The 24,997-nt window shown below is 41.2% G+C and overlaps 1 protein-coding gene across 1 annotated transcript in view; it reads left to right on the top strand.

The window, feature by feature from the left end:
• LOC149081332 (bone morphogenetic protein 1-like) overlaps positions 1-24,997 on the top strand; it is a 265,551-nt gene that overhangs the window by 213,433 nt on the left and 27,121 nt on the right. Inside the window, exons 9-11 of the mRNA XM_089238168.1 lie at positions 6,939-7,061; positions 17,533-17,678; positions 23,869-24,064. Of these exons, the coding sequence (XP_089094294.1) occupies positions 6,939-7,061; positions 17,533-17,678; positions 23,869-24,064 (465 nt within the window). The remainder of the gene's footprint in view (positions 1-6,938; positions 7,062-17,532; positions 17,679-23,868; positions 24,065-24,997) is intronic.

Raw genomic sequence — 24,997 nt, 5'->3', positions numbered from 1 at the left:
GGCGTTTAGGATGACGGGGTTGGCAGCACTTTAAACATTTATTTCATTTTTTCTAATTGAAAGTTGCTTCTAAAACGAACGGTTTAAGAAATGGCCCTTGGGCAACTATACTCGTAGTGGTCGCTTTTGTGGGCGAGCGGTCACAGTGACGGATTTTGCATCGCGAGAACCAGGATTCGAAACCCACCGTCTCACCACAGTGGTGGTCGGCTGAAGTTTTTTTTGCAGCGGTTTTCGGTTTTCTGTGGTTCCCGACTTCGAGGCGCGAATGCAAGCCCACATCTCCCTGTTAAAAAAAAATTTTCCACAGACAGCAACATGCCCTTAACGGTACAATTACTCAATCATTACACTTCACTCATAGTTCGAAAAATTGATGGCAGATGTCAACACTTACACATAACAAGCAATTACACAGAAACAAATTTCACGGTAGGTTCACAAATCGTGCACGCGCATTCCAACATATGCAGATTCGTTAGAAGTTCCGCAGAGGAATGTGGAAGAGAGGCATGCATGGTGTAGTAGTAGTAGTGCAGTATTGGCTCAGCCACCTCGTTAGGCATTTTGCCCGTAATGGCCTTGTATTTGTATTTGTATGAGAGTGGACACCCTGTATATTGCAAGTGGCTATGACCGAGTACAAGACGTCATTTGTTCCTTTGTTATTTGACCGGGGGTGGGGCAGTTCTTTCAAGAGTGATAAATTAAAAATTACTACCTTTACCATGGGGCCCACATCCTGAAGCAGGGTCACTAGGCTGGGACCTTTAGCTGAGTCAAAGGTCATACTTTTTCCTACCCCTTCTGCAATTAGTTTATATCGTGAAAAACAAAATATGGGAATCGTCCCTGGGCACAAGGGCTGTAGCCCTGTCATCCTCATCCTTGTGGGTGGCCATGGCTCTCTAGAGCAGTGAATTATGTGTTGCGCCAGTATATTAGTTTATCAGTCTGGGTGAGCGGAAGTGCCGCTAGAGACGTAAAATTTTAATCTGATTCTCAAGGGTGCCGCAAACAATAAGTTTAGAAATGCAGAGCAGTTACTCCTAAAACTTGTATCCTGGCACTTTAGGATGCCGTCTAAGGGCCTTTGCGCATTGCGGTGCAGTTTCTGGGGGTTGATCTCATCGCAACCATGGAATTTCTTGCCCAACACGCGCTGAAATTCGGTAACCCTGACCGTAACATGAAAAGCAGATAGTGCGCCCGTTTCAGAATAAACCTATAGTTTAAGGAAGCTCAACTTTTCTATGGTTTCTACGCTTCTCGGCTTGGTGGCTCAGGTGAGCCCTTCGTGTCACTGTTGCCAGCCCAGATACTTTGCCACATCTCTCCTCTCGGCTTTGTGGCTCTATTAAGCCCTCTACCGTGGCCAGTCCAGGTCCTGTGAATCTCTTTCACTCTTCTCGGTTTGTGAATTTTCCACAGAAAGTTTTCAACCAATTCATTGGTTTGAAAACGTGTCACGGGCCACATAAGTGATCTCTAAATGTACCGCAGGCCCACTCAAATGATCTGAAACAGCGGCCCGGCCACTTAAGTGGCCCGCGGCACATCACACTGAGAGCAGTAATTGAAAATAATAGTAAATTATTTTTTTTATACTTGTTTCAAGACAATGTTTTTTGGTGCCCGGTGTTTCACGAAGGACCTCTAGCTTTGAAAATAGTGATAGTATAATGAAACCAATGGTTTATGTTTATTGAAAAAACCGTAAGAAAATCTGATATAGACACCTCAAAATTTTAGTTACGAATTTCGTTGATAGATGGCGCCGCAGGCGGCATCACAGATTCCCCCCATAAAGAGAGCTCGGACGCCGATAACGATCAGTCGTCCAAGATTTCGCCGTTGAAATGTGACCGCTAATTAGCGTACAGTGGAAAGGAATTGCGGAAGTAATGTATGTCATGGAGGAACGTGTGTTTATTGTGTTGGAGAGTGCCACCCAGAGATTAAACACAGCACTAGTGGCACAAGGAGACGTTTTCAAGGCGCAGATGGGAAAACAATTCCGTGAGCTATCCAAGACATTTCAACAGACAAGCAACGTGGCCGATGCGTTTGTCGAAAATGTGTGTCCCATCCACTCCGTCGTTACACCTGAAAATGCAACGACACTTGCTGCAGTTATTGAGCGTCGTCCGAATAAATCTGTCCGCAGACTTGCAGCTGAATCCGTGAATCACGCCATCCAGCACGTAGAGAATCGTGCGGAAAATATTGCACATGATTCCGTACAACATTCAATGCCGGCACGGCATACCAGTTTGAGCTGAAAGACAACGAGAGGATTTTGCCAATGAGATGCTGCTCAACATGATTGATGGTTCTGGTTTCGATGTCGCCGAATATGGTTTACAGACGAGGCGCATTTTCATGTAGATGGTGTCGTTAACAGACACAATGGGCGATTTTGGGTACACATTTGTCTCACGCACGACCATTCATTGCCCAAAATTTACCGTTTGGGCTGCAATCTCCTGCAAAGGCATCATTGGGCCCTTTTTCTTGCGAGAAACGGCGACGACTGACCGGTATATTGCGCTTTTGAAATAATTTGTCGCCACTCAACAAGCGTTGGACGATCGACCATGCGCGGCGTGATTCATGCAAGGTGGGTCTCGCCCAAACCGTACACAAGCCGTTTTTGACTTTCTGGACGAATACTTCGATGATAGAGTTATTGCGTTGAACTATTCGACAGTTAAGGGAAAAGGCATGGACTGGCCTCCGTATTCACCCGACCTCACCCCCCTGCGACTACTATCTTTGGGGCACACTGAAGGACATCGTTTACCGCAACAATCCTTTAACACTCGACGAGATGGAATAGGCTATTTGTCAAGCTTGTGTGTCGATTTCCGGTGACACTCTACAGATGGTCACTGACAATTTCATTCTTCGTTTACGACATGTGGGTTGTGTGAAAGGAACAAATTTTGAATCGCTTTTGATGTGAATACAACGAGCTTCTGCTCGCATTACCCACTATGTATAGCCCACTTATGATGATGGCGCCTGCGGCGCCATCTATCGGAGCAATTAGTAATTAAAATCCCCGGTTTCTGTATTCGATTATTACCGGTCTTTTTTTAAAACATACCACTGGTTTCACGCTTCTAAATACACATTACCGTTTCCGAGTTATTTATTTTTAAAGTTAGGGGTCCTTCATGAAACACCCGGTTGGTTGTTTTTCGTTTACCTCTGATTCTAAAATTCTAGCAAATTACACAATAAGACGTCACTAGGTAGCGCTATTCGTAAATCAGAAATGTAACTCGAGCCACTTAAGGGCGGTATTCACCGACATGGTTTAAGCTATAGTCACAATTTTTTGATAAGAAATCAACATAGATTGGTTAAAAACCCGAATTTAACCAATCCGTGTCGATCTCTTATCAAAAAATTGTGACTATAGTTCAAACCATGTCGGTGAATACGGCCCTAAATGATCTAGAATAGTGCCCCAGTTCACTTAATTGATCTGTAAATGTGTCGCGGGTCACTCAAGCGGTCCGAAAATGTGTCTCGTATCATTTGAGGAATCTGATTATGTACTTACTGCTAGTTCAGTTTTACGAAACTCAGTTTGAGGTCGCGGGAAACATCATGACTTTGAGGGACACGGGTTGAACATGTATGCTATAGATTATAAATAACACCCCCCTCCCCCTCCTCCCGAAAGCAACCACACCGTAATGCTCACATGGCCTTAGTGTCTCGAGATCACACAGAGGTGACGCAAGGTATTGTGAAAATGACAAGGGTGCCGCAACCGTAGAAATTCGGGAATCCCTGCCTCACTTTGAGTACCTTTCTTTAAGTGGCCCCTCACCACAGTGTAAATTTCTTATGAAATTGCCTGAAATAAATTCAAGTGATTGATTCTGGAATATTATGTAAATTGGATGTATATTTCGAGATCATGTTCCCCCATTCAAATTGTAATTTTGTCCCGGAAAATGTTACAAGAGGCGCAAATATCTGATGTCATCCAATAAGAATTATAAACATTAACAATCGTGGATGTCGACACACCATGAGTATGATGTGTATGACTTTCTATGTGAAATAGGTACTTCAAAAACACCGAACAGTCTGTAATACCTGCAACCATTCTGGTATTCAACATGGCAATGAAATGTTGTCGACGGAACCTCTACTATCAAATTCGCGTCCATTCGAAATGTATCTATTCACAAATACAATCAATTTGCATCGATCCTGGGTCTCGCTCCCGTAATTGTCCAGTCACTTTTCTTTCCCCCGGTATACCACGCTCCCGTTTTACTATGCACATCATCTCCACCAGTGTTGGAATGGTAATTCTCCCGCTCCTTGCTATTCATATACGATTCCATCTAGTGAGAAAACGAACCATTCAAACACGGAAAAGCTTCACTCCATCATCAAGCGGCATCAACAATGGTTAATGGATACGATAGGGGGGGGGGAAGGGGGGTAGGATGAGGACCATATCTATGGCCTGATGGTTTTATTAAATCATCTTTCCCAACACGAGCTGGAAAATCCCATCTCTTTTATGCACACGTGGAGGTTATTTATTACTATATCCTCTCCTCGAAAAGTGGAGGAGAGCGCGAGAGATGACTATACCCCTTCTCGTGGTATCTGCTGTTTGATTAATAGAACTTACTGTGGGGGTTGGGATCGGTTCGAGCCAGTTTCGGGACCCATCCCGTGGCAACAACTCCTCGAACACTTCGGGATGACGGTGGGAAAAGTCGTCCCGGAGAGGCGATAAAGTACTCTGTGCCCCCCTGACTGAAATGAAAGGACTTTGTTCGAATCCGTGGAGGGTTCCATTCTATTAGGCAAATGATGATGGTGTTGTTAACCGCCGGGTGATGACGTAAAACTTTCACGTCATTTGCATAACAGCGATCATTCGCAGAGGGAGGGTTGAAAGAAGATAAGCGTGCGGAGATATAAGGAATCTCTCCCCCCCACACACACACACACACCCAAGAAATGGAAGATGATGTTTAAATATAGCACTGCATCCATCATTGGGCTTTTCTCTCAATTTTAACACGGTATTCCTCTGCCATTCTTTACGAATGGGAAAGGGATGGGTGACCACTGGGTGATTATTAGTGCATTTCGTCTTGTTTTGATGTCAGTTTCGAGTTATTTATCGGTATGATTGGGATAATCACCATTTCAGTACTGTATTTAAATCATATGTGTTGCTCCTTGTAATCATGATTCCAGTTGGTTGACTCTGGATTTCCTGATGGATCATTATTAACCCCCGGTCCAATTCTAACGTACGTATGTTTGGATCAAATATAAACCAGAGTTGCATTGCGGAAGGGTAACGTGTTAGTGGATGGGCCCCCCCTAACACGTTACTGGCTGGTGATTTGGTTGCTTGCAGTGTCTTATCTAAGCAACTCAAGTTTTTACTCGGTAGCACAATGAGCGAGTAAAAGTACATGCGTTGCGCAACTTGTCATTATAATATTTCTAGCTAAATAGGTATGAAACTGTCAGAGATTTTTGTTTGAGGATCTGCGGGGAACGAACACAGTTAGGGGAAGAAATACTCTCTCTAAAACTCAAGAGTATGATTTGCACAAATTTTGTTTCAACAGAACGTAATGCGGTCGGAAGTGATCCCCACCTCGGACGAGCATCACTGCAGTAAACATTCGGGGTCTCCGTGTAATTATTGAAGTAAATAGCAACATGTGCACGAAGATTCTGAAAAAAAAACAAAATAATTTCGCCAAACTGAAAGGGGAGTTCAGGGGTATACGATAGCAATCTAAAATTACGTAGGAACATGAGTGCGCAAACGCCATCCAGAGCAACTACAGGGAATTTTTGCTGCACGCACATTTAAAGGAATCCCGAACTCAGCAGGCATAAATTGAAGTCGCAAATTCTGACACCATACGTTAGGGGCCACACATATGCACTAAGAACACACGTTACGGCACGTACCGATTCATTAAAAATTCCTCAGAGGAAGGTGTACGAGCTGCTTGTACGGTTAAGTAGTAGCAGCAAGCATGCAGTCCATGCTGGATTTGTAACGAATCGGTACATGCCGGAATGCGTGTCCCGAGTGTATGCGTGGCTTCTAACGTATTTATGTTGTCAGAATTTCGACTTCATTATTGCTGAGTTCGGGATTGCTTTAAGAGTGTGTGTCGCAAGAGCTCCCTGTAGCGGCCTCGGATGGCGTTTGCGCATCTATGTTCCAATGCGATTTTAGATTGTTAGCGTATGCCTGAATTGCCCTTTCAGTTTGGCGATGTTTTTCTGAATCACCGTGTAGGTGTCGGAAATAGCTTCAACAATTCGTACAGTATTAGCTGTGGGACAGCCCAATCCATCATCGAAGATCGACCGAAAAATGTCCGCTAGGTAGATTCCTCGTGTTACTATTCTCAACGACAACGCAAGGCCACACACTGCTTCAATTTACAACTAAAAGCTAAAAGCACTTGACCGGTGAGCTCCGGAACATTCTCCCTAAAGTCCGAGTTTCCCCCCTACGTTCGGACACTTGAAAAAGATCAGCGGTTCGACGATGATGCAGGAGTGACCCGCCTTTTTTTGGCACAACTGGCTGCACACACATATTCTTCTTATTTCTCCGAGGAAGGGATTTAATAAAAAAGGCGGCCAATTTTCTTTCCGGAAACTATGTATATTTCAAAATTTGAAGATTGTGTGGAAAAATAATATTATTTCCTTTAAAAATTACCATAATGTGATTCCGATTCATATTCGATTCGTCCCTTCAGTGACGTTTCAATGTTGTTCAAGCCTTACAATTGTTCCTAATGAAAAAATATATTACGCTATTATAATCTTAAAATATGGTTTTAATCGTTGACAATATGACCAGAAATGCTAACAAATTACAAATTGTTGTTGTTTTGAATTTTTTGCAGGCAAATTCTGTGGCGAAACGAAAGTCCCGGACGTGCTGATAAGCACGAGGTATCGCATGCTGATCACTTATAAAACGTCGATACATCAGAACGGACACAAGGGATTCAAAGCTCATTACGAAGGTGAGTGTGACGGAACTAATTAATCTAGCATCAGTGACACCGATAAGAACTGGAGTTTGATTAAAATGCTACGTTGTTTGTGTTTAGATTAAACCTTTCTTTATAGAGTTGGGTCACACCATTGATATTTGATGCAAGTATCACATTTAATGAATATGATACTATTTTCGATAAGGAAATACTGGGAAATAGACAAATTGACGGCCGGTCGATGATAAACAGCAAACATTAACAAGAATTACGTGGAAACAGACTTCACGTTAGGTTCACAACACATGCATATATGTGTCTATATATAGGCTTCCAGCATGACCCAGGTCTTCTTCGACCACCTGCTAAGTCTGTAAAATTTGGGACCTCGAGCATGTTAGATTCATAAATACCTTGCTGTCTTGATACCTACCAATTCAGTTATGAGGAATGGAAAGCTCGAATGAAGTCCAACCAACACGTCCGATAACGGTGGCTGAAATTACGTCGGCTTTGCCAGAGTAATGGCCAGGCCTGAATGAGATCCCGCATTACGAAGCCCGAAGCTAAAGGCCGACAGTCAGCTTACAAACTGGCCCAGGCCAACACCTATAGCAGAAAGCCTCCGCGCAAAGCTCTGACGTCACTGAAGTCGTCCATTTGGATAATTGTTGTATTCCATGCAGTATATCCAATGACTATAGGGGAAATGGACGACTTCAGTGACGTCACGAGCTTCGCGCGGAGACTTTCTGTTATAGAAGGTGTTGCCCAGGCTTGCATGAAGAAATTACCGGCTTTTCGCGGGAGTAGCCAAAAAAGCAATAAAGTCTTTTAATTTGGACATGTGGGTTTTTTGAACTCAATACTTGTTCTGATTCGACCTACAACTGCTCGATTAGATTGAGATCACGACTCTGGGTAGGCCACAGCAATCGTTTTATGACCAAATCTTCCTATACTATATACAGCTGCATTTCTTTATTGCAATGTATCGTCATATTCGAGAAGATCCGTTACCTACTGGTAGTCAGTATGTTCTGCCACTGTGTGGGAATCGCGTGATTTTGGAGAATGGGAATGCAATTTTCCTATGCCATATTAGTAGTAAGAAGGAAACATTACCAGCAGAAAACGCCCGATACAAATGCGTACTTGTCAGGATAACTATGGTAGGTGGCACAGAGGTTTCCGATTATGTGTTTCAAGAGGAGACATTGATAAATACTAGGCTGTTCTATGGAACCCAAAAAAAATCATGAATATTTCTCAAATAACGAAGAAATAACTGCACTGTGTTTTTGATATGAGTTGAAAGCTTGCGTACTCCTCAGAAATGCGCTAGAAGTGATCTTTGCGTACTCGAAATAAATACATAATAAGGTTGTGTATCTTTAACGCTTATAGGATGATTGCTCTAACCCCCTCCCAGACGTGCATATGACGCTTACGTAATCCAGAAATGCATGAAAGGAGCACGCTACCCGTTGATATACGTAGGAGTATTTCGTACCGCTAGAAATGTTCGGAAACTTATGTACCACTAGGAACGTCTGGAAATCTTGCGTGCGAACTGAAATGTCAGGAAATCTCGCGTACCACTAGACATGCCCGGAAAAAAATATTGTGTACCACTTTAAATGCCTGGAAAATATTGCATACCAATAAAAATTTCCTGAAATCTTGCACAGAAGCGGATCCAAGGTGATGCGTATTTCCTCATATCATTCGCTGCTATTGAGAGGGCTATATCCCTCTGCCACCCTTAGCCCTCTGGATCTACGCCTGATCTTGCGTACCGCTAGAAATGTCCGGAAATCTTGGTACCACTAAAAGTTCCAAGTGTACTTTAATCCTAGAAGTACGTAGGAAGTTTGCTATGACTTTAATTACTTCACTCGTTTCTTCCACTTTTGTTTTTTGGTTTTTTTTTTCGCGTACGCCTGAATAGCCATTACATACGACAGATTGGACACCACCACTGCCTTAAGGCCGAAACACACTACACTGACGTGACGTGATTTCACGTCAGATCAGAGACTGTGATTTTCTGCGAATCAAAATTCACAACATATCTGACGCCACATGATTATCACATCACGTCAGTGTAGTGAGTTTCGGCCTTTAGAATGACACAGTTTCAGACATGCCCGACGAATTCTTCCTCCGTACATTACGCTATCAATACCAGAGCCTCTGCAGAAATGCTTCCGTATCCTATTTTATAGATGTGATTTAATTTTCATATCTATTATACACACAAAATTCTCCGGATGATTCAAGAACCCTAGACAATGATTCGTCCCGCTTTAAGTACGCAATTCCGACGTATCCTGGATCAGACGAGCGATAAAAACCTTCATCTAAATGTAAACTCGGTACGTGTTTCCGTATCCTCATATCAAAAGTGTGTAAACAGGGGAAGTCGGGAAATGTTTACCCTCGAACTCGTTTTCACGTTCCTTCCTATTCCCGGACTGTAAATATTTTAAGACTCGTTTGAAATTCCAGAGCGCGAATCGGATCTTTTCGAGCCAAGGGTTCTCTTCCCCCGCTATACGCTCAGAATCAGAAGTTGCGAACCTTTGTGATAATAGATTTAACAGGAGAAAGTGCTCTCATCTTCTCTCCCGATTTCCATTTTCGGAGCTGCTCTAAGCTGAGAGATAAGTCCGGACACTGCTCCGGTCGTGAGTGGAAATCGTATTCGATATGCATATATAACGAGAGAGAGAGAGCTGGCGGCTGTTTCGAATTTCGTTGCAGTCAATATTGATTGGATGGAGTCTGCCTGTCACCTTCTGTCTTCTGGGCGATTTCAATCAAGAGAGATTGTGGAGAGAACCATTTATGTTACCAGCACTTGCATTGTAAACCGCATTCTCATTGTTGGTGGATCTACAAAAAGCGATCGACGTTTATAGTGGTATGGCACAATGAAAAGCTAACCGTTAATCGAATAGATCGAAATGGGTTACAAAAGTGGAGGCAAAACGTACGTTCGAATTGAATTTGCTCACCTTGTCATTTCATGGTTTCTTATGGACTGACTAGACGGAGACTACCAATCAGTTCACACTTAAATTTGTTTCATACGCCATCGGTAGACTTGCACATCCAGATGTTGATATTGAGAAACCGTTCAAGAAATGCTCAAATACACCAATAAGTTGAGCTACATCAATGAGTTTTGAGGCTGTCAATATATTGTCTTGGAAAAAGTCTCATTAAACCATGAATCTGTGGAATCATGTCCATCATGCAAAATAGGATTATTAGTGAAGACAATAGATTGCCATAATTTTGGTTACGGAAATGGGTCACGTCAAGGGATATCGAAATACAGACGACCTCACGTTATAGCGACCTTCCCATTAGAACGACCGGTAGGATAAGGCCCAAATATTTCCATAGAACGGCTATCATATGAATGTTACACTTTCGATACAACGTCCGTTTTCGACGGGACAACTTACACTATTACTATACACGCCGACAAGAGAAGTCAACAACGACCAGAACTACTTTGAGCAGACAAATTAACACTTATTACCAGACCAGACCAGAATTGAACGTTTCCGTCGCTGCCCAGCCTTTGCAGGCTGTCTGGCGACTTACAGATCACCAGGGGTGGTATGAGAAGGAAAAAGACAAGTTTGTGCATGTGTGTAAGGTATGTAGTGTATGCGTGTGTGTGTAGAGAATGAATAAGCCAGGAGAGTATTGTTTACAAATCTTCGCGAAATGAATGCTCATCGAGATAAAACACAACACAATCGAAGAACAAGGGGGAAATGTCTTAGGGGAAGTAGCTGATGATATGCTACCCAAAAACTCCAACATTATAAATATTTACATAATCGAGAGACACTAACCAGAGATGTTTGAGGTACTGTTGAACCCTCATCAGTCATATAACCATAATCAAGAACGTCAAAGAAAAAGTTATAATGAAGACATGACACATACCATCTCTGTATTGTAATAACATCAGTTTCAACACGACACGAACCCAAATGCACCATTTTATGCAAGCGCAAATTATGAATAAATGAGAAAAATTATTAATTGCGAAAAAAACAACAACATATAAATGCCTCTGAATTGCGATCACAGCATCCGCAATATCAAACAAAACTGATATTAGATTGATAAATTAATTTGAAAAAAAAAAAAAAAATCATGAAAATGTTCTGCAAATTACATCAATTCGTCACCCAATCCACGCTCAGCAAGTCCATTGGCCTAGAGTGTACTGTGGGTATTCTAGGGTCATAATAGACAATTTCTCTAAGATGCGGGTGTTCAGAAGATCGTAGCCTGTCAAAATGAGCATTGGCAAGCTCCTTGATATAGTCCAAGATTAGTGGTAAGTCAAGATCTTTACGGACGTTTTTTCCTCTCACCTTAACACTTATTAGAACAGAACAGAATCAAATTGTTACCCCCCATGCCCAGCTCTTGGCTGATTGTGGGGTTACGAACGGGCCCAGTAAGGCCTATGAAGAAGGGGGAAAAAATAGACTGTCAGTTTTGTAAGATAATTAGTGTGTGTGCATGTATGTGTTTTGTGTGGGAAAGAAAGCATAGTCAAATCCAGGTCACGGTCATAGCTGTACAGAATTTAGCCTAAATGCAGATAAATCACTAAGAAAATGCCACCACAACTCTTCGATGACACGTCACTGCCGGATGGAGAGAGGTCCAACCCACATATTTATCTTAGTGGTAACTGCATGCGTCAAAGTGAACTCAATCAGAATAAAAGAATGGTGGTTATAATCCAAAGCTTTAATTTATACACTCGTCAAATTAAATGCCATTCGTCCGGGTGGCTTTTTATTATTTTTTTTCCAAGTTCCAATATATGTGCCTTATAGTAATTTCCATATGTACAAGGTGTTAATTAAATACGATAATTAGATGCGGAAAAAAAATGAAAAAAATAGGTGCCAAATAGATAAATGCGATTAAAATAGGTGCCACATTAGTAGAGAATAAGTGTATATATATAATATTTACAGTCCTAATTATAGCCTAGGAGGCTTCCAAGTTATTCCTGCATTATCCAATCTCCTTCCAATCCTCTCACCTTAACACTTATTATATTTAAAAAAATTATTTAAATAAAAATAAACCTTTCTTAACAGTCAAACATTAGTATTGTATTGTAAATATTTGGTGATAATATATGAATGTGAATCAAATAGACAATAACTTGTATTTTTCTAATAGATTGAAATTCAATTCTCTCAATTTCACGAGTAAACATCTGGTAACACTAGATGGCAGTCCAAATCTCCTCCACCAATTTCTCAACGATGTTCGATTCCAACCTTAGGCCAATAATAAAAATAGAACTAAAAGGGGAGGCTCGTGAAGGAGGCACGACGGCGCGCACCCCCTTGAAAATTTCAAGTCATCAATTTAATAATTCAAATGGATTTGGTACCAACTCAATACCATTGAATTTCTTTCTTTTTAAGTACAGGTCATATGGTCAAGGTTCTGCGGAGCTTTCCATGGAGAGATATGTGTTCTTCTTTCCTCTTTAGGCGCTTTCCTGTTCTGCGGCTAAACGAGATACCCTTATTACTGAGAAACACGAGAGAGGGGGGGATGGAAAGGGGATAGCTAGCACAAGTTATTACCATCGAGCTTATATTACTGGAGGGAGTATGACGTCAGCGGTCTCCGCCTTGGCAGTCGTGTACCCCAACATCATTCGTCGGAAGATCACGTGACTCGGTGAAAACACACGCAGTCCCCCGTAATTTTCTTATGGCATCCACAGGAATTCAAAACAATAAATGAAAGAAATAATTTCAGCATCGATGAGATAATTCCAAAATTAATAAAAGGTAATTTCAGCATTAATGAAAGAGATAATAATAAAATTAATGAAAGATAATTCCAGAAGTAAAGAAAGTGATAATTCCAGAAGTAAAGAAAGTGATAATTCCAGAAGTAAAGAAAGTGATAATTCCAGAATTAAAGAAAGTGATAATTTCAACATTGATGAAAGATAATTTCAGCTTTGATAAAAAAGTGATAATTCCAAAATTAATGAAAGATAATTTCAGCATTAATGAAAGATAATTTCAGCATTAATGAAAGATATAATAATAAAATTAATGAGAGAGATAATAATAAAATTAATGAAAGAAATAATAATAAAATTAATGAAGGAGATAATAAAATTAATGAAAGAAATAATAATAAAATTAATGAAGGAGATAATAAAATTAATGAAAGATAATTCCAGAATAAAAAAAGAGATAATTTCAGCATTGTGATGAAAGAAAACGGTCTTTTCACCCTCCCTACCTGTTCTCTCTTTTGCTCTCTTACACATATATAGTAGAAGGATGCATCACGGAGGTAAAAAATACCTTTTTTTTCTCTCGTCGGGTTGCAACAAAGCTTCGCGGTGATAAGGGGAGTGGAAAGAAAACCGCGAACTTTTTTCGAATTCATTCCACTGGCGTTTGGACGCAAAAATTACGTCCTTGATCGTAAAGCGGTTAAAATAAACCATAGAATTTATATTTCTTTCGGTGAATCATGGTGAAACAGCCTGTATGATGTTTTTTCTGAGCGGTAATATACGGCGTTCCGTTTCATCCTTTTTTGTTCATACTTCCCTTTGCGTGACTCCTAAAGACCAAGAAACTTTATAAGGACAGACAGAGAGAGAGAGAAAAAAAAAGGTAAATGGACAGAAAATTACGTCCCAAAATTAGGAAAAAAGAGATGTTCATTTGTTGCTGTGAACGCAACACGAAACAGAATAAGAAAATAAGAAGAAGGAAAAAAAACCAAGGGAAAATGCTGATCTAACCAAAAAACAAAAAATCGGGAAACAGACACAAGAACAATTCCAAGAATCGACCAAGATCACCGAAAAAGGAAAAACACAAAAAAATTCCAGGACAAGGGCAAAAAAAAAAAAAAAAGTGGAATGAGGAGGAGATTAGCTGTGTATATATGGCTTGTGTGCATCTCAGCTGTTTCTTTATATACGGCCACGAAAATGGTTCAGACACAAGGAAACTACAGAAAACCTATTAAGGAAAGCAAGTCACGTAACACAACACACTGGTACTAGACACACACGCGTTGGAATTTCTCCTACTTCCTTCCGGATATGATGCTGTACACACTCCGACTGTACATAGGCCCTTTTTTTTTCTACATTTCCCTGATCCTTTTCTATCCCGGATACTCCTTTTTTTTCTTTTGGCTCGCTGAATAGATTGGAATTCCCGTTTTTTTCTTCTCCTATCCGGAAATGAGTAGATAGTAAAAAGGAAATCAATTATGTGATATTTTTTTTTCGAGATGTGTTTGTATGTGTTCAGTGTACATACGGGCCACTTGGATTTATTTTTGTTTGTGCGTGTGTGTGTATGCTCATGACGTCGCTGTAAGTACTCTTTAATTTTTCGGAAATAAACGGGAATAATCGATGTCAAACGGCCGTGAATGCCCCTGAGGGGTTCGAGGAATCTAGCGGGGATTGGGGCCCCTGGCCGAGATTCGGACCATGGGAAAATTATCTATTGCATTGGAGTTAGGAAGTCTGTGAGGACAACTTTTATTTTCATATAATAATTTACTTTCCATCACTTACAATATAAAATATACAGGGTGTGTCGTTAATTCGTGGGTAGTTTAACAATCATGAAAATTGAAGGAATTGTTATATTCGAATACGGTTCAAACAATGCTCGTGAAGAGGAAATTTTGTTCTTTTCTTTTCGTACGGAAGAAAATTAGTTTAAATTTTTGTTAGTAGAGGGCACTAAACAAAGTGAATCACTCGAGATATGCAAATCATAATCCTATTAAAGGTATGGTCAATATATATACAGGGTGATCAGCGAATAAGCCCTTATTTCAAAATTAAATATCTCTACAACAAAGATCAATGGAATTATGCGGTAAACGGTACGTTTATTAGCAAAACAGTAAGAATGTTGTACAGAAATTTGGAAAATTTAGTTTTTTTTTTAATTTTTTAAAATTTAAAAAAACAAAACAAAACTGGAGATTTTGGGGTTCCGAAAATCCTCATTTGTGTGAAGAGAAACCACTGCATTCGCGTAAAGTTACTGCATGGGCTGCGGTATGCGATATGTGTGCTGACAAATTGTTCCAAAATTGTAACGTAACGTTCAGTAGTAATCGTTTCTCGCACGAAGAAGGGGCCGATAATGCCTCTGGCGCATACCGCAGCCCATGCAGTAACTTTAGGCGAAAGCAGTGGTTTCTCTTCACACAAATGAGGATTTTCGGAACCCCAAAATCTCCAGTTTTGTTTTGTTTTTTTAAATTTTAAAAAATTAAAAAAAAAACTAAATTTTCGAAATTTCTGTACAACATTCTTACAGTTTTGCTAATAAACGTACCGTTTACCGCATAATTCCATTGATCTTTGTTGTAGAGATATTTAATTTTGAAATAAGGGCTTATTCGCTGATCACCCTGTATATTTTTTTTCATTTCATACCGTGCACCACCCAGGCACTATCGACAATTGTCAATTTTACCCACTGCCCCGGATGAGAGGCTGGGCGGTGCCGGGTGCTTCGTTATCCTTGTATGAATAATATAACATGCACGACAATATAAAACATTTTAAAAAAATTACAAATTTAAAAAGTTTCAAATATCAATAATTCACAAGTCAATGCCTTCGTAGCTCTAATGAGCCTTTTGCTGTTTACCGTGGCCAGGCTAGGTCCTGGACCGCGTCTTCTCGGCTTGGCTTGGTGGCTCGACTGAACCCTTCGCGTCACTGTGGCCAGCCCAGTTGTTGGGCCGCATCTCTCCATTAGGCTTGAGGGCTATAGTAGGCCCACTGCCGTGGCCAGGCCAGATCATGAACCACGTCTATTCTTCTCGGCCTGGTGGCTCAGATGAGCCCTTCGTGTCGCTGTGGTCATCCCAGGTACTTTGCCACATCTCTCCTCTCGGCTTTGTGGCTCTATTAAGCCCCCTACAGTGGCCAGGCCAGGTCCTGTGAATCAGTTGCACTCTTCTCGGTTTGTGAATTTTTTACAGAAAGTTTTCCGCTAAGTTTTTTCGAGTCTTGTTTGAAAATGCTGACACACTCTAACTGCTGCCTCTCGATATAACAATATAATCTCTCTAAAACAATTTTTTTTTCTTGGTCTGCAGAGCATTGTATCGGCTGAAGTTGGTTTCCAGTGGTTCCCAACTTTGAGGCTCAAATGCGAGCCGATCTCCCCATTAAAACGTCGCCACAGAGAAGCAACAGTCCTACAACGATAAATTATTCATCCATTACACTTCACTCATAGTTAGGGAAACCGGTGGCAGATGGCAGCACTACACATAACAAGCATTACACAGAAACAAACTTCACGTCAGGTTTCACTACACGTATACGCACATTCCCGCATGTACCAAATGTACCAATTCGTTAGAGGTTCCGCAGAGGAATATGGACGAGGTGCATGTGTGGTTTAGTAGTAGTAGATTATTGTATCGAGATTTTTTTTTTCACGGTATATCTCTCGATGATATAATTATATTATCCTAAAATTATTAATAACATAAGTGAAGCAAAGTAATAATCACCCACGTCCATCAAAATAGCAATAGAGGACAACAATACATTTTTATTCCAATGTGATTTTGGTAGTTCCTAATGAAGTACGCGGCTTAAAAATAACTTCAATAAATTAATTAGAATGCTGAAATATCCTTCTGAATAATATTTACATGCTGAAAAAAATGTTTTAATTATAGAAATAACTCTTCATGTGCACTTCTTTTGTTTCCCATCCTCCCTATTAGAAAAAATATCTAGCCGATAGCCCCGCTAACACCTTCCATTTTTAACGTTAAGAATGTGGGAAAAAAACAAGTGTTCTGCACGTGTATTAAAAATGAATTGCGTTGCCACCGTCGCTGAACAAAAAAATTCAGTAAATGTATAGTAGTAGTTGTATACCTCAAGCTTAATTTTGATTGGTCAGTGGTCGATCGGCCAAAGGGAAAAATCCCTTTTCCCGTGTGGAAAGCGATTTCTTTTGATTTTCCCTCTTTCGCGTCACGTGACGTTAAGGAGTGAACCTAAGAATAATTTCTTGGTATCGTTTTTCGGATTATTCATAAGGATCATGCATATGAACCGATACTTATAATTCGAATCGAATGAGAATAAGCACGAGGAGATAGTACAACCCCTGGTTTCTTACTTTTGAGTTCCTGAATAAAACCCATATAAGAAAATCGCATAATTAGTAAAGAAACTAATTTGAACCAATATATTCGGCGCAAGAAAATTAAAATTACTTAAATACTATGCAATCAATTTAAATAAACAAGAAAAAAGCTAAACCCAATTATATTTACATATAATTTGAATAAACCGGGAGAAGATGAACCCGATTACATTCATTGCCATTGTCATTTGATGTGATATTGTACTTTTCCTCTGAGATTACTTATGCAAGCACATAATTTTCAGCTATTTGCGGTGGTGACGTCATCAAAGAGAAAGGGATACTCCACAGCCCCAATTATCCGGAAGACTACTGGCCCAACAAGGAATGCACCTGGAGGATAACTGTCCCGGAAAACCATCAGGTGGCTCTGCGATTTCAGTCCTTCGAAGTAAGTGGTCCGAATTACGCGTATGTCGTTTAGAAATGGCGAATAAAACATATTAGTGTATAAATGTTTGGGGTTGTGTACCTGTGAGTATGGATGGACAACTATTCATACATACTTTAAACTAAGGCGCCATAAAGGAGAGCGAACTCATCGCCCTCCATCCGTGAACAAAAAATTGGTAATCCACTCGAAATGGCGTATAACCGTTTTAGTAATAATACCGACGTCACAGATTTGCTCAAATATAGCGGGTGAGACAGCCTGAGGTTTCAAAGAGTTACCTCATCAAAATCTGCGGTACTAGCAATGGTGAAGTTTAGAATATTCTGACTACTAAAACGGGATAATGGGCCATTCAAGTATTACGTAAGCAGATTCTCTGCCATTTTTGATGCCCCCCCCACCCCCGTCAGCAGCTTAGAATATTTCTTATCTTCAAAAAGGGGTGGTTGATGACGTAAGCAACCTTCGAACCCCCCCCCCCCCGTCATCAAAAGTCAGCAAATCCGAAACCCCCCTCCCCACCCCTCGATGCTGACGTAATACTTGAATGACCCCTAAGTTGAAAGAAAGGTATCAGATTGGTGCCATCCTCTTCTTCAAAGTTCCCGGTGATGCAGACGCGATTACCCCAATCATTTAAATATTTCCAGGCTTTCGTTATGATCCAGTAGGAATCGGAATAATGGTCTTAACAGCCTTAATTTCTTGCATTTTAATTAAAGTTAATAGAAAGGGAGAGAGATATATATCGTTATAGAGCAACAGAAATGAGAACTTGAACTCTATCAACAGATGGCGGGATTATTCTCAAACGCTAGAGATATTTAGGAGATAATTAATTGTGCAAGATTAATATCTTTTCCTTTTCTCCAAAGTTGTTCTGGTCATAAATCTTTTGGTGGAAATCGAGTTTAAAGCCGTAAAAGAAAAGTAATTTTTTTTTTCTTTTTCTACGAAGAAAGTCCAGCCGTTCAGAGAGAAACCGATACGGCCCTTCACACCGTTCCCCCGTATCTTATGGTAACAATGAATCAGTCCCTGAACGGAAAAGTGCCAAGCTTTGGCCACCATCGAGATATTGCTGGCCTCGATATTGATTAGACTATTAAATTTATATTAAGCGAGTTTGTGAAATATTTCCCCAATCTTATAAGAGGAAATTGAGTGAGAAATGATGAATGGGTGGAAATATGGGGTTTACGGAAATTTTTGCCTCCGGCATTTCCCCCGCGATTGTTCATCCCCGTACATTTCGCCCTCGAAAATTTCACCCGGGGCATTTCGCCTGCCCTGACCGCGTGAGTGACGGAGTGGGTGAGTGGTCGAGTAAGTAACCGTATGGGTTACTAAGTATGAATGACCATGTGAGTGACCGAATGACTGACTGTATGAGGGAGTGACAGTGTGTGACGATATGGAGACCACGGGAATGTGGTTACTCATACAGTCACTAACTTGATCACGAAAACGGTCACTCTTTTGGTCATTCACTTGATCACAAAAATGGTCATTCTTTTGGTCACTCACTTGATCACTCATATGATCATTCATTCACCCATACAGTCACTCACTCAATCATACAGGTCAATCGCACACTCACCTTGTCACTGATACTGTCACTCACTCATCCACCAACTCACTCGGTCACTCATACGATCATTCACACACTGAGTGACTTAGTCGCCTGAGTGGCGTGGTGATAGGACTCGCGATGCGAGGATCCGGGTTCGAACCCCCACAGTGGTGGTTGGCTGAAGTTGGTTTTCTGTGGTTCCCAACTTCAAGGCGCAAATGCAAGCCGATCTCCCCGTTAAAAAGTCTCGCCACAGAGAGCAACAGTCCTACAACGATAAATCATTCAATCATAACACTTCACTCATAGTTAGAAAAACTTGTGGCAGATGGCATACATAACACCAAACATGGCCCCCGCTCTGTCCCTTGCGGGATATAAGCGGATTACCTTGCGGCTGGGCCATGCTGGAAGAACTCTCCTGACATCCGGGCCCGGCGAACATCCCCCGACTCGCAAGCCACCGGGTCCGTCCCGCCGGGACCCCACTCCATTCCAAGCAGCCACACTCCGGGAAGCTCCCGGAAACCTCCGATGGTCAAGAAGGAGTACAGGTGGACCGCCCGCCAGATCTCCGACCCAGCAAAAACATTCCGAGGCACTCGGCTCCCCCAGTCCACGAGAGAACACCCCCGTCCGCCACTCATCGCTCAAAGGAGCAACAGAACGGAACCAAACGTCCGTCCCCCTCCGGGAGCCCGCGCCCGTCCATGCCAACACCGCACTCCATCCCCACCAATCCATCTGCAGATGGACCCGTGGGATCTCGGTCGCCAATCACTCGCTTCAGCTCCTTTGCCACCTGAAAGAAAACATGCATATATTGGCACATGGAAGCACTGAACAGAAATGACAGCAAGTGCTTAACATCAAGTGGAAATTGTCAGGAAAGAACATGACAAACATCGCAGTTCTGTTAAATGAGCGGGACAGAAGAAAAAAAAAAAAAAAAACATATATATATATATATATATATATATACAGTGATATGGTGAAAAATATTCCCATGAAACATCACAGTCCATCCGATGAATATCCATGATTACAGAGTAGTGGGAATTCGAGAGACTAGACACAAAATAGTCTCACAAACATCACAGTCCAAAATGCATTCCAGAACAAAACCAGCGTTGTGGTAATTCATGGTTCACTACAGTAGATCGTAGGGCTTACAAATATACATATGGATACATGTGAGTAAATGCAAATACATAGAAAAGATTACAAAGATACATGAATATGTGAAAAAGTATAAAAAAGGCAACGGAAATCTGAAGAACATCATTGTCCTAATTTCACTAAGAGTTGACAATGGGAATTCATGTGAAACCTCGTTGTTCGATGAAAGAATGAAAAGTTTATGGTTCGTAATCGGAGTCTGAGCAAGAATCACCTACATCATGACCCTCTACAATAGCAGTCACTGGTCTAGGATGGATGAAAGAGTCTTGATTATTTTCAAGTTGATTGATGAGCATGTGGCAGATGGCAGCACTACACATAACAAGCATTACAGAGAAACAATAAAACTTCACGTCAGGTTTCACTACACGTACACGCACATTCCCGCATGTACCGATTCGTTGGGGGTTCCACGGGGGGGGATGTGGGGGGGGGTGCATGTGTGGGGTAGCAGTAGTAGGTAGGGCCTCCAAAAAATGGCTCGGGGATCCATGATGTTCTTAAGTCGACCACCTCGTTGGGCAATTTGCCTGTTGTGGCGTTGTATTTGTATTTGTATTTGAAGATCGTCTGCCACCGTCAAGGTTACGGTCCCAGGTTCAAACCCGGAGGATATAGAAATTTTCCTTTACGAACTTCAGGCGACCACCGATAGATGGCACCTTCATTTCCAGACCATCTCATTAATGGCAGTAAGTAGCGATATGGCCAGAGTTTGTTGAAGTAGCCGGTTACTCACACAGTCAGCGGCGAAATTCCCGGATACCGAAAATATATGCACTGGGCTTGTGCGGAAAAACCTCCTACTTAAATTTTGGATTTGGTATATAGTAAAAAATCCCTTTCCGAGATTTTATACAATATAAATACCGAATATTTTACAAAACGAAACCGCAAACGCGATAATACGCTTTAAAACGAACAATTTTTACAAGACCTAGGATCGCAAATGACTTATTTGTTTGGAGCATGTTAACAAGCAATTTAAGCCACTGGTGCCAAAAAAAAAGGAGAGAAATAGGTTCTTAATATAAATATTCTCCCCACACCCAGTTAGAAAGAAAATAGTGGCGCACTTTTGTTTGCGCCGCAATTGCCTGTGACTGAAAAGAAGAAATTTCCCTGTCGCTCATCGGTATCAGAGTTAGGTTACCACATATTGGCGACTACTGAAATTGGGATAGTGCTCGTATCCCCTGAATAAGTGGCTTTCAACCCTCCTGTTATCCGAATAAGTGGCTTTCAACCCTCCTGTTATCCGAATAAGTGGCTTTCAACCCTCCTGTTCCTAACAAGATCATGGCCCGCCGCTCTGTCTCAATGAAGATATATATAAGCAGGTGGAGGGATATAAGACCTGGGCCATGCTATAAAAAGGCTTGCAACAGTAAGTTCCATTAGAAAAAATTGCTTATCTTGACGTATACCATCACCCCTTTCATTTTGGTGGTGGATTTTTAGGACACCCTGTACACGTACGGGGGGTTTGTTGTTGTTTTTTTTTTTTGATAGTAGCAACTATAGACACAGAATACGTACAGTTGAATCCCGTTTTAACGAATACAGTTATAGTGAAAATCTCGTTTTAACGAATACCGTTATAGTGAAAATTTCGTTTTAACGACCATTTTTCTAATTCCCCAGACAAGTTTGCATAGGAACAATGCAAAGAATCGGAATTCCTTTATAATGAAATTTCGTTTTAACGAAGTGATTTCTTCGGTCTCTTGGAGTTCGTTATAACGGGATTCGACTGTATTACCTGTTAAAGTAAAGTTTTCCCATCTTTTCTGAATCACCCTGCATACGAAAATATATTTTGATTATAGAAACGTCATTCTTTACCAGATCCACGTGTTCAAGTGTTACTTGAAGCATCCTCGGACTACATTGGATAGCGTACCTCTCGATGGTACAGCCAACGCTATCTATAGCACGAAGCTCGTGACTTCACTGAACGAAGGTCATCTCACCTATATCCATCGGATATGCAGTCGAATCCCGTTTAAACGAATACCGTTATAGCGAAAAATCTCGTTTTAAGGAACACTTTTCTAACACCCCAGATAAGTTCACATGGGAAAGGAATTCCTCCAGTCTTTTGGAGTTCGTTATAACGGGATACGATTGGATTACAAAAAAGGAAAAGATGGTGCATGCGTCGACCTGCTATAGTCCAATAGCTATAGGTAAGATGACCTTCTTCATGGACGTCACGAGCTTCCCGCGGAGGCCCTCTGCTGTAGATGGCGTTTATACAGCCCTCGTAGCACTTCAACTGCTATTCCGGATATTGTTCGTACGCGAAGACCTAATTACATTTTTGTAAACTCAATCAATCGAGCCCCCCCCCCCCCTCGCGAAACAAAACGGAAAACTCGTCTTTCATCGTCTCAAAATAGCTGTCAGGGGTTTTGAGACGAATATTCTCTATGAGTGATATTTCTCCGAAATTGGAAATTTTCGGGGCTGTGCAACGGATTAATCATTAGTGTTCGGTGTCTCTCGAGGGCCAGAAACTTCATACCTTTGCAGTCAATATTTCATTGCGCGGGATAATAAATCTTAGATTCCGATTGATTAATTACTGGCATATGTATCGGGGGAAGAGTTCTATTCGGACAGCAAGAAGATTGATTATTACTGATTTCATTTTGTTTGAATGGACGGTTATATCGTGTTTATCCAATCAGAAAACTTAGATCTTATATACATTGCAAATTTTTATTGTTTGGTATCTTATCTTATACACAGTCGAATCCCGTTTTAACGAATACCGTTATAGCGAATATCTCGTTTTAACGAACATTTTTCTAATTCCCACAGACAAGTTTGCATAGGAACAATTCAAAGAGTTGGAATTCCTTTATAACGAAATTTCGTTTTAACGAAGTGATTTCTTCGGTCTCTTGGAGTTGGCGTTATAACGGAATTTGACTGTATATAAATGTGGAAGTATGTATGTATGTATGTTCTTTATACAAATCATCTACAATTCTACACCGATCATCGCCAAATTTTGCATAAATACCAAAGAGGACCGAGATTGATCCATAGGCTACTTTAACATTTCGTCAGAGCTGGGGAAATGCCCGAAATTTGACAAAAATCATCCGACAACAATGGTTCCTGGGTCCCAACAGTCACTTTCGGAATGTTTACTTCGGTTGTCGTGGTTCCCTAACAATGCGTTTCAGACATGCCCATGCCTTTGCAATGGTTTGTCTCTTCTTTGATGCTGCCGGTATTATGCATAACCGTTCATTCCTTCATAATGGTTTGTCACTTTTTCAATCCTCCCAGTGATTGAAATATACCCAGGAAACGCCGGGTAATATGACTAGTGTGACTATAACGTTCGGTTGTTGTTGTTTTTACGATTAAGTATCACTGATCCTGATATTGTTACATTCACCCGGACTTCTTTTTCAGATCGAGAACCACGACAACTGCGTCTATGACTACCTGGAAATCCGTGATGGCCACGACTCCATCAGTCCGATGCTCGGGAAATTCTGCGGTTACAAGATACCCGAGGACATCAGGTCTTCCACGAACAGGATGCTCGTCAAGTTCGTATCGGACAGGTCCGTCCAAAAAGCTGGTTTTGCTGCTGAATTCATCAAGGGTGAGTATGAAGTGTGTGTGTGCTATCCAATACACAAATCAATGTTTCTTATGGCCCATATAAACTAAAGCTCCTTGAAACACCAGGCTGACTCATCTACCATCTTTCCGAACAAATGGGACGTCAGTATTATCGCTATCGCCAATCGCTGTTCCCTATTTTTTCACCCCAGACATTTCGCCTGCCGTGACCGCGTGGATGACGGAGTGGTTGAGTGATCAAGTAAGTGACTGTATGGGTGGCTAAGTGAGAGGCTGCATGACTATATCAGTGGCCGAATGAGTTGGTGGATGACTGACTTTATGAGTGAGTGACAGTGTGTGACTATATGAGAGACCAAGGGAATGTGATTACTCATACGGTCACTAACTTGATCACAAAAACTGTCATTCTTTTGGTTTCTCACTTGATCAGGAAAACGTTCATTCTTTTGGTCACTCACTTGATCAGGAAAACGGTCATTCTTTTGGTGACTCACTTGATTAGAAAAGTGGTCATTCTTTTGGTCACTCACTTGATCAGAAAAGCGGTTATTCTTTTGGTCACTCACTTGATCAGAAAAACGGTCATTCTTTTGGTCACTCACTTGATCAGAAAAACTATCATTCTTTTCTTCACTCACTTGATCACTCATGTGGTCATTCACTTACCCATACAGTCATTCAATCACACGATCACTCTCGCTCAATCACACACTCACTTGGTCACTCATATGGTCACTCATACCCTCAGTCATTTGGTTGCCTAAGTGGCGTGGTGGTGGTAAGATGTTCGTCTGCCACCGTGAAGGTTACGGTCCCAGGTTCAAACCCGGAGGATATAAAAATTTTCCTTTACGAACTTGAGGTGACCACCGATAGATGGCATCTTCATTTCCAGCCCATCTCGTTAATGGCAGTAAACAGTAATATTATGGCCAGAGTTTGGTGAAGT

Source organism: Pholcus phalangioides, unplaced genomic scaffold (genome assembly GCF_987345545.1).
Source record: "Pholcus phalangioides strain wild (caught in Gottingen) unplaced genomic scaffold, Ppha-v1.0 ptg000010l_1, whole genome shotgun sequence".
In the NCBI taxonomy this organism is placed as follows: Eukaryota; Metazoa; Arthropoda; class Arachnida; order Araneae; family Pholcidae; genus Pholcus; species Pholcus phalangioides.
The sequence above is the reverse complement of the archived record's forward strand: the minus strand, read 5'-3'. Positions and strand labels throughout refer to the sequence as shown.